We start from the raw sequence: 13,048 nt of genomic DNA on the forward strand, positions 1-13,048 counted from the left end.
TTGGACAGACAGGTAGATCAGCCACCATCTGCATAGAGGAACACAAAACATACATCCAAAATCATGACTATTGTCAATCTGGTCTTGCAGACATTGCATACCACTCACAAGATCTTCTGGGAAAAATCCACCATGCTCCAGATTTAAAAAAGGAAGATTCTTTCTGGAATCTGCAGTTGTGCTCAGAAATCAATTAATTTCTGACCACAGCTGCATTAATCTTCAGAGATCCCAAGTTATATCTTAGGCATTTCTACTAATGCCCCATCTAGATAAGAATTTAGGTCAAATCCATGTTTCATTTATTATTGTGTTGCTTTTGTGTGTGACATACAAGTGTTTGTTTATATCCCCTGAGGATGTCTCAGTGACTGAGACCAAAAATATTGGAAGCATTAAAATAATTTTTAATCCTTTCTTAGTGCTCTTAATACTCCATTATACCTCCAAAATGATGACTTCACTTAGGTATAGAATTAAAAGAAGAATATAATTTCTTGTCAAGTAATAAAAGTTGCTAAAGCATAACCTTCCCTTAGTAAACCCATTAAATGGGTTTACTAAGGGAAGGGCTTGTTTTAGCAACTTGCTCACATTCCATAATAATGTTACCACTGAATTAGACAAGGGGGAATGGATACACCACGGTACTTTTGGATTTTGCTAAGGCTTTTGACAGAATACAGCATGGAATACCGTTGCATAAATTGGAGAATATAGGATTGGATTATAAATTATTGGCATGGATAAGAGGATGGCTGATTGACAAATATCAAAAAGTGGTATGTGGAGTGTATGAATCTGCAAGATTCAACGTAACCAGTAGTGTGCCTGAGGATCAGGCCTTGGTCCATTGTTATTCAATCTGTACGTTAATGACACTGGAAAGAATTTGACATTTGATATGCAGCTATTTGCTGATGATGCAAAGATGGGTAGGGTGATCAGGAGTGTTGCTGATATGCAGTACTTGAAGAATGATTTGAATAGGCTGGAATTGTGAGCATGTGAAAATGGCTGTCGATTCAATGTTAATAAATGTAGAGTCATGCACTTTGGTGTGGTTAGGGATCTTGAAGTTTTAGTGGACAGGAAGCTGAAGTTCAAGGGTCATATAGCAAAAATTGTAAATACAACTCAGAGAATAATGGCAATGCTGAAATGGACCTTGACATGTAAAGATAAGGAAGTCATTTTGCCTCTTTATGAGGCCTTGATAAGATCTCACTATTGCACACTGGCCTGATCTGATAGTGGAGAGAGTGTGCAAAGGAGAGTATCAAAAATGATATCAGGATTGTGGAATACAGATTATGAAGACAGATTGAGAATTTCTATGCTGCAGACACTAGCAAACGGGAGAAAAAGGGGGTGATATGATTGAGACTTACAAACTTCTCAAAGGGTTGTACAGAATTTCAGTAGATGGAATTTTTCATTTTATGGAGGGTGGGGAAAGGACGTGAGGGCATCCATGGAAATGGAGAATGAATGCTTTCATGTTCCTCTACCTCTGCTAAAGCCTGTCTGTTCTTGTGGCATTTCTCTATTCACATATGGCTCCAACCTTTGTTGGATCACTTTCAGCATAACTTTACTTGCATGTGAAATTAAAATGATGGTTTTATAATTCTCACAATCTCTGGGATCTGATTGTTTTTTTTTTTTTTTAATTGGGATGAATCCTGATGTTTTCCAATCTCTAGGTCAGTATTTTCTTCCAAACCTGTTGACAAATTTCAGTCAATATATTCACTACTTTATCCCCTGGTGCCTTCAATAATTCACCTGACACACCAATCAGCTCCGGGATATTTTCCTTTTGGCAGCTTTTCCATTGCTGATATCACTTCACTTTTCATTATTATGGGTTCCTCAACAAATTCTTTCCTTTCAAATTCTCCCTCAATATTATTATCTTTCTTATACAAATCCACTACATATTCTTTCCATCTTTTTTTTTCACTGCTTCTTCCATCAGACATTTTCCCGAATTACTTTTTACAACTCGTAATCTAGGGATAAATTTTCCTGTGACATCATTCAGTTTTCTAAACAGATCTCTTGCTCTACTCATAATATTGCTTTCTTCAATTTCCTTGCACCTTTTGTTTAGATGTTTTTCCTAATCTTTCCTAGTTTGTCTTTGGAAATCTGCACTCAGTTGTCTAATCCTTTCCTTGTTGCTCTGAAGTTTCATTTTTTCTTCTTAAATCTGCTATTTGAATAGCTTCTTCTGACAATCATTTACAATCTTTCTTTCTTGTTGCTTTACTTAGAGTCTTCTTTGCTGCTTCGATGACTGTACATTTTGTTTCTTCCCACAGTTCTTCTAATTCTCTTTCTGTCTTTTCCAAATTTTTTAATTTCTTCCTACTTCAACCTTAAAATGCTTCATTTATATGATATAAATCGAATCTGATACTATCCTTTTATTTCTTCATAGCCATTTATTTCAATTTAACTTCGGCTATCAATAATTCATGATCTGTCCCACCGTCTGCACCAGATAGTGTTTTTGCTGATTGGATAGCACTTCTCAACCTTCTGCTGGCAACAATATAATCAATCTGATTTCTATATTCTCCATACAGTGAAATCAAAGTGTACAATGTTCTTTTATGTTATAAATTAAAGGTACCAAGAAATTATATACTTGGTTTAATCCTTTATCCAAGTGTAAGCAAACAAGTTTGCAACTAAACTATTTTCAGGACTGGGGCAACTCTTATAAAGAAGCTAATGACTTCACATCACTTGCCTTAGTTAGTTTTTTATGTTGTTGGAAGCAATCATTTGCAATAAAGTAATTGCTCTCAACACAAACTCCAACATCCTTTCTCCAGCTTCATTCCTCAGTCCTAAACCAAATTTTCCAGTGATGCCTCATTCTTCTTTTTCACCCACTTTTGCATTCCAATCATCTAATATCAAGAGAAAATCTGTTTTATCAATACGATATACTACTCGTTGCAAACTGCTGTAAAATTCTTCTACCTCATCTTCACTTGAATCTGTAGTTGGTGCATACACCTGTATGAGTGTAATATTTACTGAGTATGCCTTTATGGACAGGAATGGGACAAAGTGACCCCATTCCTGTCCATCTCAGTTCACTGATTCCTAACATCTTAACTCAAGTTCTCATTTCTTTCTTCGCCAGTTCCAGTTTTCCTTGATACATACTTTTTACATTCCATGTTCCTATTTTACATAGATCAGTAAAGCAGAGGCATCTTCTTCTGAGATTAAATCTATCAGATGTTGAACTTCCAGAAGGCTTTGATCTAGCTTCATCATTCTTGTTAACTTCATTGGAAGTTCCTCTCTGCTCTTCCTCGGTAGCCATTTCAGTGCCTTCCGACCTGGGTGTCCCATCTTCCAGCACTATATCACAATAACTTAAGCCTCTTCTTATAAGATTTTCTTGGCAAAATATATACAGAAGTGGTTTGTCATTGCCTTCTTCTGTGTCTGTTTAGCCAACTAGATAAGGTTAAACAAACTGCAAGAGATGAAGAAAAGTAAAATAGGAAAGAATGGGAGGAGGGGGGAAGGAGCAAGAAGGAAAGAAAGAAAGAAAGAAAGAAGAGTAGAGACCGGTCTACAGATAATATAACAGATATATATTACATGAAATAAAGCATGGTCCAGCATCAGGTACCTTGGGTTCGCCACTCCTATACTCACTAAAGTGAGCCCTTGAGAGGTAATTAGGACCTTATAATTAACATTATATCATTTTTATCATCAGTTTCTGTATTCTCTCTCTCTCTCTCTCTAAGGTTAACTTATCCTCTTCAAATCTCTGCGACCAGATCTGAGCATAATAATCCAGACGTGGCCTTTATAGAATGGAATCACCAATCTACTATCTCTACTACTTCATTCTTAGTATTGCAGTAATCCCGAGTTACCTTTTACAGCCCTTGCAATACGTCCCCTAAACTTTGCATTTTTATTAATTATCACCCCAAGATCCCTTGCATTTACAGATCCACCAACAGAGTATGCAATCTCCCAAGGTGGAGGTTGCATACTCTACTGCATCTAAATAACTCATATTTAGATGCAATAACCTGAACTCGAACTTCATTTGCACATCCATCCAGCTATTTAAATTCTCCTGAAGTGATATCACATTGGCATTATTACTATTAGTAGTAATAATGCACATCATTCACATAATCTACAAATAAATATCTCACTGCAACTCAGTGAAAATATCATTGCCATAAAGGTTAAAAAGCAAAAGTCTCAGTACTGATCCTTGTGAAACTTGTCTTACGACCTTCTTTTTCCTTAATACTGTTCTCCCCATACACAACTCTAATATTTATCACATAGCCAATTTCCAAACCAATTCACTAACATGATATCTAACCCCATGTGGTGCAACTTAAATATAACTTATCATGTGGCACTCTATGAAATACCTTTGCAAAAGCCAAACATGACAGTATATAGTATATACATTTTCCTCATTAACCACTCTAGTTACTTTTTATAAAAGGCAAGCAAATTAATGAAAAAAGAATGCCTCGGAACATATCCATGCTGACCTTAACAGATATTATTACCCTCATCTGCCCAATTTTGTACAATCTCTAACTAATTTCTCCAAAACTCAACTACTACAGAAGAAATACAAACTGGCCTATAGTTTGATGAATGCATGCTATCCCTACTCTTGTCCAATAACACTATCTTAGTCTCTTTCCATTCACTGGACAATTTTCTAGTAGCCAGACTTTCAATGAACAGCCAGATCAATGGAACTGTCAGCACATTCTCTTAAAACATGGCAAAATCTCATCCAGTGCCAGTGCCTTATTGACTTCCAGAGTACTTAGCATTTGAAACACTTTCTCCTCATGCATTTCTAAACTTCCAGTCCTTTCCATCCTTCCAAGAACGATATCTGCTTTTTGAAGATGAAATGCCTCAATAAACTGATCATTAAACAGCTACACTATGTCATCTGCATTGGTCACTCAATCCCATTTAATGGGGTTATTCATCCACATTCATGTATCTATCCTCCTACTGGCCATATAAAAAAATTCCATACGATTTTCTTTGGACTGTAGTGCTCATTCTCATATTCCATTTTTGTCTCCTTACTATACTAGTTACTTTCTTGGTTTGTGTCTTATGTTTCCATGTAACTGTTCTCCACATCTCTCTTTATACCTTTTCTATAACCTATTTTTCATTTGCAATTCTTGTTTGATTTTGTCACCACTTTACATCATTAGAGCAAATCATATTATCTTTTTCACTTGAGGAATACAAAGTTCTATTGTGGTTGATAAATATTTCTTCACTAGCTCACATAAACTGCAAATATCTCTCCCTTACAATACTTCAATCTATGGAACTGCTCCTATTTCTATCATAAGATTAATATAGTCATCTGCCTTATAATTCCACATAAATTCTTTCTCCTTGATATTATATCTGCATGTTTATTCAGCCTCCAAGTCAAGATTGCAAGGACACTGTCATCAATGTGGGAAAAGATCATTTCAGTTACAATTAGATCTTCTGAAGCAAGGACAAAATTCAAAACTCTGGATCCTCATGCTTCACTACTACATGCTGCCTGAGATGTTTGTCCCCAATTCCAGAAATTCCATTTGCTTACTGCTGTATGCTGTTTCTCTGCCAAATTTACACTGCTACAGTTAAAATCTCCCATAATGATCAAATGCTTTGTGCTAGCCAAACTAATCTGCCTAAACAGAGGTGGCACATGGTGGTAGGCCCGTGTTTGGAGCAATCCGAAAACTAAGTTGTTTAGGTTTAAAAAAAAAGTGATGTTAGTTAAAATTGGTGATAGAATTAGATTGTATTGTGGTATTAAATAGATTTAAGTTAAAAACTTTATTTTCAATACAGTTAATACAGTCTTCCTGTACAGTAATTTTTGTTGCGTAGCATGCCACATGGCACTAATGCAAATAAAAATAACGCCGTCCAAGGCATCATTTTTTAAAGAATTCAAACAAAGCGACTTCATACAGTGCAATGTCTGTGAGATTTATGCATTACCAAATGCAAATAGAATTTGGTTTGAAAGTGACAATAGTGGGAAAGTGTACTTAAAATGCTATGAAAGCAAAGGCCAAAAGTGTAGGTTGTGAGATTGAAGCATTGGAAGAATCAGAGAATACGTGTGATGGTGTAATGGCAGATAGGACTGAAACAGGAATTAAAAGTCACATGATTGAGAGGGAGAGCTAAAGTGTTGATCGAAAGAATAGTAGTATGATGGATGTAAAGAATGAAGAGTTAGCTGTAAAGAGGGAGATAGCTCAGAAAGTTAACATAGTGAGTCTGTTGCTGAGGTACGACAGAATAGAATTGAGAAGGAGGGCCATAATAATGAATGACTCGATGTGCAGGTTATACAGGAGGAATAAAGTGGAGTGAGTTTGATGTGCAAAAGGACTTATATATGAAGGATGGTTTGCATCTGAATGGATTTCATGTTCAGAGTCTGGAAAAAGTGTTGTTCAATGAAATGAAAGTGAATATGCAAAACCAGGGAAACTAAAGCTTTTAAGGAGGATGTTGCTGAGTGGATATGCAGCAGATATTAATAAGGCAGTTGAGTGTAAGAATGTGCATAAAATGCCTAAGTTAGTACCACTGAAAACAAACCAGACTGGGATAGTTAGTATAAAGCGTCAGAATAGAGAGTAGGCCTAAGGGGTTTAATGTACGGAGCATTCGAAACAAGGGGGGAAGAGTTTTTAGCATTGTTTAGTTCATCCTGGCAAAAGGTGATTGGCATTAGTGAGACATGGCTGACAGAAGATGATATAGTTAGTGGGATAGAATGTGAAAGGTATAGTGTGTTCAGGGCAAACAGAGAGGAAAAGAAGGGGGGGGGGGGTTATTGATGATAGCCAATGAACTGCTATTTTCACTGCAGGCGTGAAAATAGCACATCTGAGGCTATTTGGTATGAGATGAAGGCCAGCAGAACAAAATATACATTTGGGTGATTCAATATACAAGGAAATAGAAAAGATGATGGCAATAGTGTGCATGCACTGGCATGCACACTATTCCAATAAGCTCAATGAGTAGAAGGTGAATAATTATTATGGGGGGGGGGGATTTCAACTATGAAACATAGATTGGAAGGAAGAGAGGACACATGGGTGGAAGGAAATGGAATTTCTCCTGCTCCTATCCACCCAAGCCTTGTGAATAGGAGCAGGAGAGGGGATATGACAGACATAAGAAGTCAGGAATTGCTATCAGGCTGACATAGAGATTTTTCATAGAATGGGAAATGCGTGTAGAACAAGAGGCCATCACTGGAAATTGTATAAGGAGGGGGTCAGCAGAAGAGTGAGGAACAGGTTCTTTGCATTGAGAGTGGTTGGTGAGTGGAATGAATTGCATGAGTGTGTTGAGAACGTAGACACATTGAATCAGTTTAAGACATGGTTGGATGAGCACTCTGTGTAATAATAATACTAATAATAAGAGCCAAATCTTGAAGACTGAGTGATAGACAGATTGATTCAACCAGAAAGGCATGCTATGAAACTGTCTGCAAGAATAGAAAAAGCAAAACTCCACAGTGAACTCAGAAAATTAAAGAGGCAGTCAGGAAAAGAAAAAAGCATACCAAAAGTTCTTGCAAGTAACTTGACAGATACAATAAAGAGAAAAAGGTAAGAGAGAAGAGGACCAAAATCATGGAAAGACTTTAGTAATAGCATAAAAGAAAAAATATCAGAAAGCTAGCAAAGTGTTCTAGAGGTTATTTATTAAAAAAACTTAGAAATAGACGAAAGAGTAGAGTAAAAGGAATTTGAGATGATAAAGGTGACGGTAAAGTAAAACTAAAGACATTCTTCATATCTGGAGCAGCTACTCTGAAAGACAGTTAAATGAAAGAAGCTGTGACAGAACAGTGGTAGAAAAGATTCCAGAAGAATGCGATCAGGAGTACATGTGAATACTCGAGAATAAGTTATCAAAAGCCTGAAATGTGGAAAGGCAACTGGAGTAGAGATATTCAACATGAAATGCTCAAATATGGAGATATTGCAGCCATATTGCATAAATGAAAAGTTCTAGTTAGAAGGTAGAATTCCAGATGATTGGAATAGAGCTTTCATTCTTCCTATCTATAAAAAAGAAATAAAACAATGCGAGAATCATAGGGAAGATGTTGAACCCTTTCAACATCTCTTCATCTTTTGAAAACCCAGTGACCAAATCTGTGCAATAATCCATATGCAATTTCATGCCAACCTTATACAATGGAATCACAACATCCTTTTACATCTTCTCTGCATCACTGACATAATGCACTGTGCTGACAATTTCAGCAAAATGTCCCCAAAATTTTAGGTCTTTATCCACCAACATCCCCAGATCCATCATCTCCTCCACCTACTTTAAGATATTTCCACCAATATTATACTCTATACCCAATCTGTGCTTTCCAAACTTTAAAATCTTACACTTTGATACAAACTATTAGCTTCATTCATTTGCCCATTCAGAAAGTCTATTCAAATCCAATAGAAAGGCTACAATATGCATTCTACTCCTCACAGTTCTTCCCAACTTTCCATTATCAGCAAAGAACAGTGTGAATGAACTATATATCACCATTCAAGTCCTTTCCAATATCACTTACATATAAATGAAACAGCAATAGTCCCCAATACAAATTCTTGGAATACACAACTAGTGACTTTCCTCTTCTGGAATATCATCCCCCCCCCCCATATACACAATTTGCTGACACCTATCAGACAGCCAATTTCTAATCCAGTCACTAATCTATTATCTCATCCCATATGTTCCCGTTTAATTACCAGCTTGTCATGTGGCTATATATCGAAGGCTTTAGCAAAATCTAAATATACCACCGTGTATGCATCCCCTTTTTTCTCTCAGAGGGTGGCGAGTGATTGGAATGGATTGCCATTGGATGTTGTGAGTGCAAGCAGTGTGAATGAATTCAAGAATAAATATTTGGCCTCCCTTGATGAGTCTCTGACTCCCTGGAAGTCTTTCTTAATAATAATAATAATAATAAAAACATAACTACTGTTGCATTCTTATTATAATGTCTAATCCAAGATGACAAGATTACTAGAGTCAAATTTTGCTGTCCTTCTTTTGCTTGTCACTGAGATCAAAGAGAGCACATCATGCACATCTTGGCTAATTTTTAATGTGAACTATTTTTTGTGATTCCCACCTATGAAAATGAAAGGTTGTAAACTTATAGCACATTAGAACCATGAGTGAGTAGGGTGTTTGTGCGTGTGGGTGGGTGTGTGGGTGTGTTACATAATCCGGAAGCACTGCTATTGAAACTAATGAAACCTTTTCAGCCTCCCCTCCCCCCCCACTTCCACTTAAGTGGGGCAGTAGTCTCGCACCATGCAGTGAAATTCATCTCCTTAAGACAATCGCAAATGTCACCGACAATGGGATTTGAACCAACAACAGCTATTCCACTACTACACCACTGAATACATAACTTGTCAATCAAGTTTATTATAACCAGATATCACTACCCTGGATATCAAAAAGGCTTCTGATCCTGATGGTATGCTGCATGTTATGCTCAAGAGATGTGCCCAAGAACTAACAGATGTTCTTTATCATTTCTGCAACTCAATCATACTCAACTGGCATCCACCCAACATCATGGAAATAAGTCCAAATTCAGCCAATGGACGTGAGGAATTTTATCTGGTCTCTTTCGATAAAAGGTGAGTTAGAGGTAAGGGTTCTTTTTCACCTGGAAACTTGGGTTTTTCGTCCCCAGGAACAGGCAAACTGGACCCGTGAACGCGCATCGATTACAGTCATGAATATGTCCCAGCCATATGCTGGTCCCGAGCCCAGATGAAATTGGAGGTTGGGGAAAGCAAAGGTGAATTACCCTGTAAAAATCTCACCAAGAATACTTTGTGGGCAATGCCTACAAGGTCACCTACAATCAGAAATGACTGAAAGGGAAATTGCAGCAGCAACATGCATCCCCTTTGTCCAATGCACCTGTCACCTTGTTATATTAAGTACGTACGAGGTGCTATCAACTTTAGATATGACCCTTGAGATGAAGGTTGGATCATCAATAGTCTTTTGATGATCTTGATGGACAACCACAGGGTGCTCTTTCTGGTCAGAAACCAGGAGACGGGGAATGAACACAGCAAAGCAATGCATGTTCAAATCTCTCGTGTTGATTGCTTGAGCTCCTCCATATGAAATCCCAACTCTGTCAGCAACTTCCTGGATGGTGATGCGTCGATCTGCATGGATGATCTGACAAAATCTTTTTTGACATTTTCATGGGTTGTGGTGGTGGACAGCCATTCTCCAAGGTGGTTCTGCCCTTCTTAAAATGCAAGTGCCACTCAAAACACTGAGTTCATCTCATGGCTTTGTTTTCATATGCCTTTTGAAGTAATTCAAGGGAGATTTTCCCAATTTCATGCAAAATTTTACATTTGCCCTTTGTTCTAATTTTGCATTCGTGGCAAAATCTCAAAACGGCACAAACACGTGATAAGAATAAAGCATGTTACACGAGTTCCAGTGCACACAGCTCAATGTCACATGGCAGGCTGACTCACTAATGTCTGCCACTGACATCTGGTGACATGAGACTGAATCATCTGTCACCAAGTATCCGGCACAGTCCCATTTCTTTTTTACAGCATCTCATAGAATGCTAAAACACAATCTTCCTTTAATGAACTGATGCTGTCCATCAAACAGAATGTTGTTATCATCAACCCAATTCTGAATCCTTGTCCTCACTAGCCTCTCTAACACCTTTAACACAACTCCTGACAGACAGACTGGGCTATAATTCAAAGCCTTTGTCTTATTACTCCTTTATGAAGTGGAGCAACTTTTGCACTCTTTCCACTCCTTTGAAACCTGGGAAAATCTAAGAACCATGTTAATCACCTCATCTTCACCAACTCCACTTTCATAATCCTGAATTACTTTCTCGTTGCTCTTTGCTATCTCTGCCAGGTCAGTTGCACTTTCATCCTTGCTGCCTATCACACTTGTTATGCAGTCCATTTGTTTAAGTTTCACATATACTATCTTACTGCTACTTTCAATCACTTCATTTATACTCTCTTCACTATTGTTTAAATCTGGAACTCCATTCACTACAACACTTTCAGTTTCACAATGAACTTCCACTGCTTCATTTTCTCGCTTCCAACAACTTCCGCATTTCTGGCTCAAAACATCTACAACACACTCTCCTTCCACTCACACTCTCTTACTATGATCCATTTTCTCTTGGCAATGAATACAAAGCACATGCTCCATGCACACACACACATTAAACTATATTTTACAACATCCCCATGTCCCCACCCCCATAAGAATAACAATATCTTGGTCGCCATTGTTCTTGCTTTCATCAGCACCATAAATAATACCATTTATGTATCATACACTGCATGGATATATCAAAAAAAATAAAATGTACTCAATCACACAGTCATATACAAGGATACTACAACCAGTAATTATCAAAAATATCTTGAATTATACATCAAAATAATGACTTATCTGTAAGCTCATGTTCACACTAGCATTGCAGTACACAGCACCTGGCAGTCTGAATAGTTTGATGCCAAGATGGCAGGATAAATTCCAAGTGCCGTAATATAAATATAAGATCTGATAATACTGGAGTGCTAAAACACAATCGAGGCTTCTTGAGGAAAACTGTTGATGATATCATATCATGTCAGATAAAGATGTCACTCCCATCCACAAAAACTTAATAAACTTACAGTACATTAGTAGCAGATGGAACAAGCATTATATGCAGGTTAGATAGGGATGTGCTGGCAGGTGGAAAAGTAAAAGATTATCAAATCAGGGAAATGACAAAGAATAGGTTAATCTGTTGATGGGAAACTCATAATGAAATGTTAATTTTGTTGGATTATAATAATATCTGGTATTACCACCCTTAAGAGAACCACTCTAGTAAATAGTGATCATTTTTCATAGGGTGAAGGAAGTACAAGACGGCATCCCTGAAAGTAATATAAGAGTTTGGTGAGTAATAACAAACGGATTTTATATATAGAAATGGAGGGTTATGAAACATGTGGGTAGAATGGGTTGTGAATATTAAGATTGTGATGAATTTAAGATTACTGATATGTCGATTGGTGGATGAAGTTTCCCGTGCTGGATCTTTTTGAATCCATCAAGGAACGGTAATAATAATACAATAATACTGAAATGCACATCAATTCAAGATGAGCTACAATCAGACAAAATTTTTATAATTAATTCAACAAGAAAACCAATTTAAATATCAAGGTTATCATAAAAATTAGCAACAATTATTACCTTATCATCATGGTTTGAAAATATTAACATTGAACTGAAAGCAGAACGAAATTGTTCTGTTAAATTAGGCATTTTTCTGAAAAACACTGGAAGCCGAGAAGAATAGTTTCCTCCCTTCATATTTGCTGTGCTTTCACCAATAATTTTATCACTAGCAGCGTATGAAATATGACCAAAGTTATTAATGTCCAGTGCCACTGGATTGGCACAGTCTCCAGGCCTTACAGCATCTCTGAAAACATGCTGATATAAGGTACAATCCTTACTTGTAGAGAGAAGAATATGAGGATCATTTCTCCATGCAAATCCTAGAAAAGCAAAAATATTCTCATTAGGCAATCTGATGTGTGATTAGTGAAACATAAATTACATATCTGATAACATTTGAAAATCTATTTTTTGATCACAGATATGAAGGATCATTAGTCTGAAGGAATGCTGCATGCACCATGTGGGGGGATTTCTATATGGAGGCTCTCTGTTTTTTATAAAACAGAGAGCCTCCATATAGCTCACTCAGTTTCAATGAAGCTCCTCTGCTGGAAAGATCTATGGTCAAATCATGTCTAAGGTACAAAGAACTTTTACCAGAGCTTTTTCAACTGAAAATAAGTTAGCCAATTTCATATTGAGGTTGCTGTGTTTTCCCTCCTGG

General features: G+C 37.0%; 1 protein-coding gene across 1 annotated transcript in view; it reads right to left on the reverse strand.

The window, feature by feature from the left end:
• The window catches only part of Wdr24 (WD repeat domain 24), a 351,891-nt gene that overhangs the window by 161,968 nt on the left and 176,875 nt on the right, over positions 1-13,048 (reverse strand). The window contains exon 7 of the mRNA XM_090393912.1: positions 12,394-12,701. Coding sequence (XP_090250038.1) covers positions 12,394-12,701 — 308 coding nt within the window. The remainder of the gene's footprint in view (positions 1-12,393; positions 12,702-13,048) is intronic.

The sequence above is a fragment of the Typopeltis vanoorti genome, chromosome 6 (genome assembly GCF_054136105.1).
Source record: "Typopeltis vanoorti isolate ZY-2024b chromosome 6, IOZ_Tvanoo_1.0, whole genome shotgun sequence".
Classification (NCBI taxonomy): domain Eukaryota; kingdom Metazoa; phylum Arthropoda; class Arachnida; order Uropygi; family Thelyphonidae; genus Typopeltis; species Typopeltis vanoorti.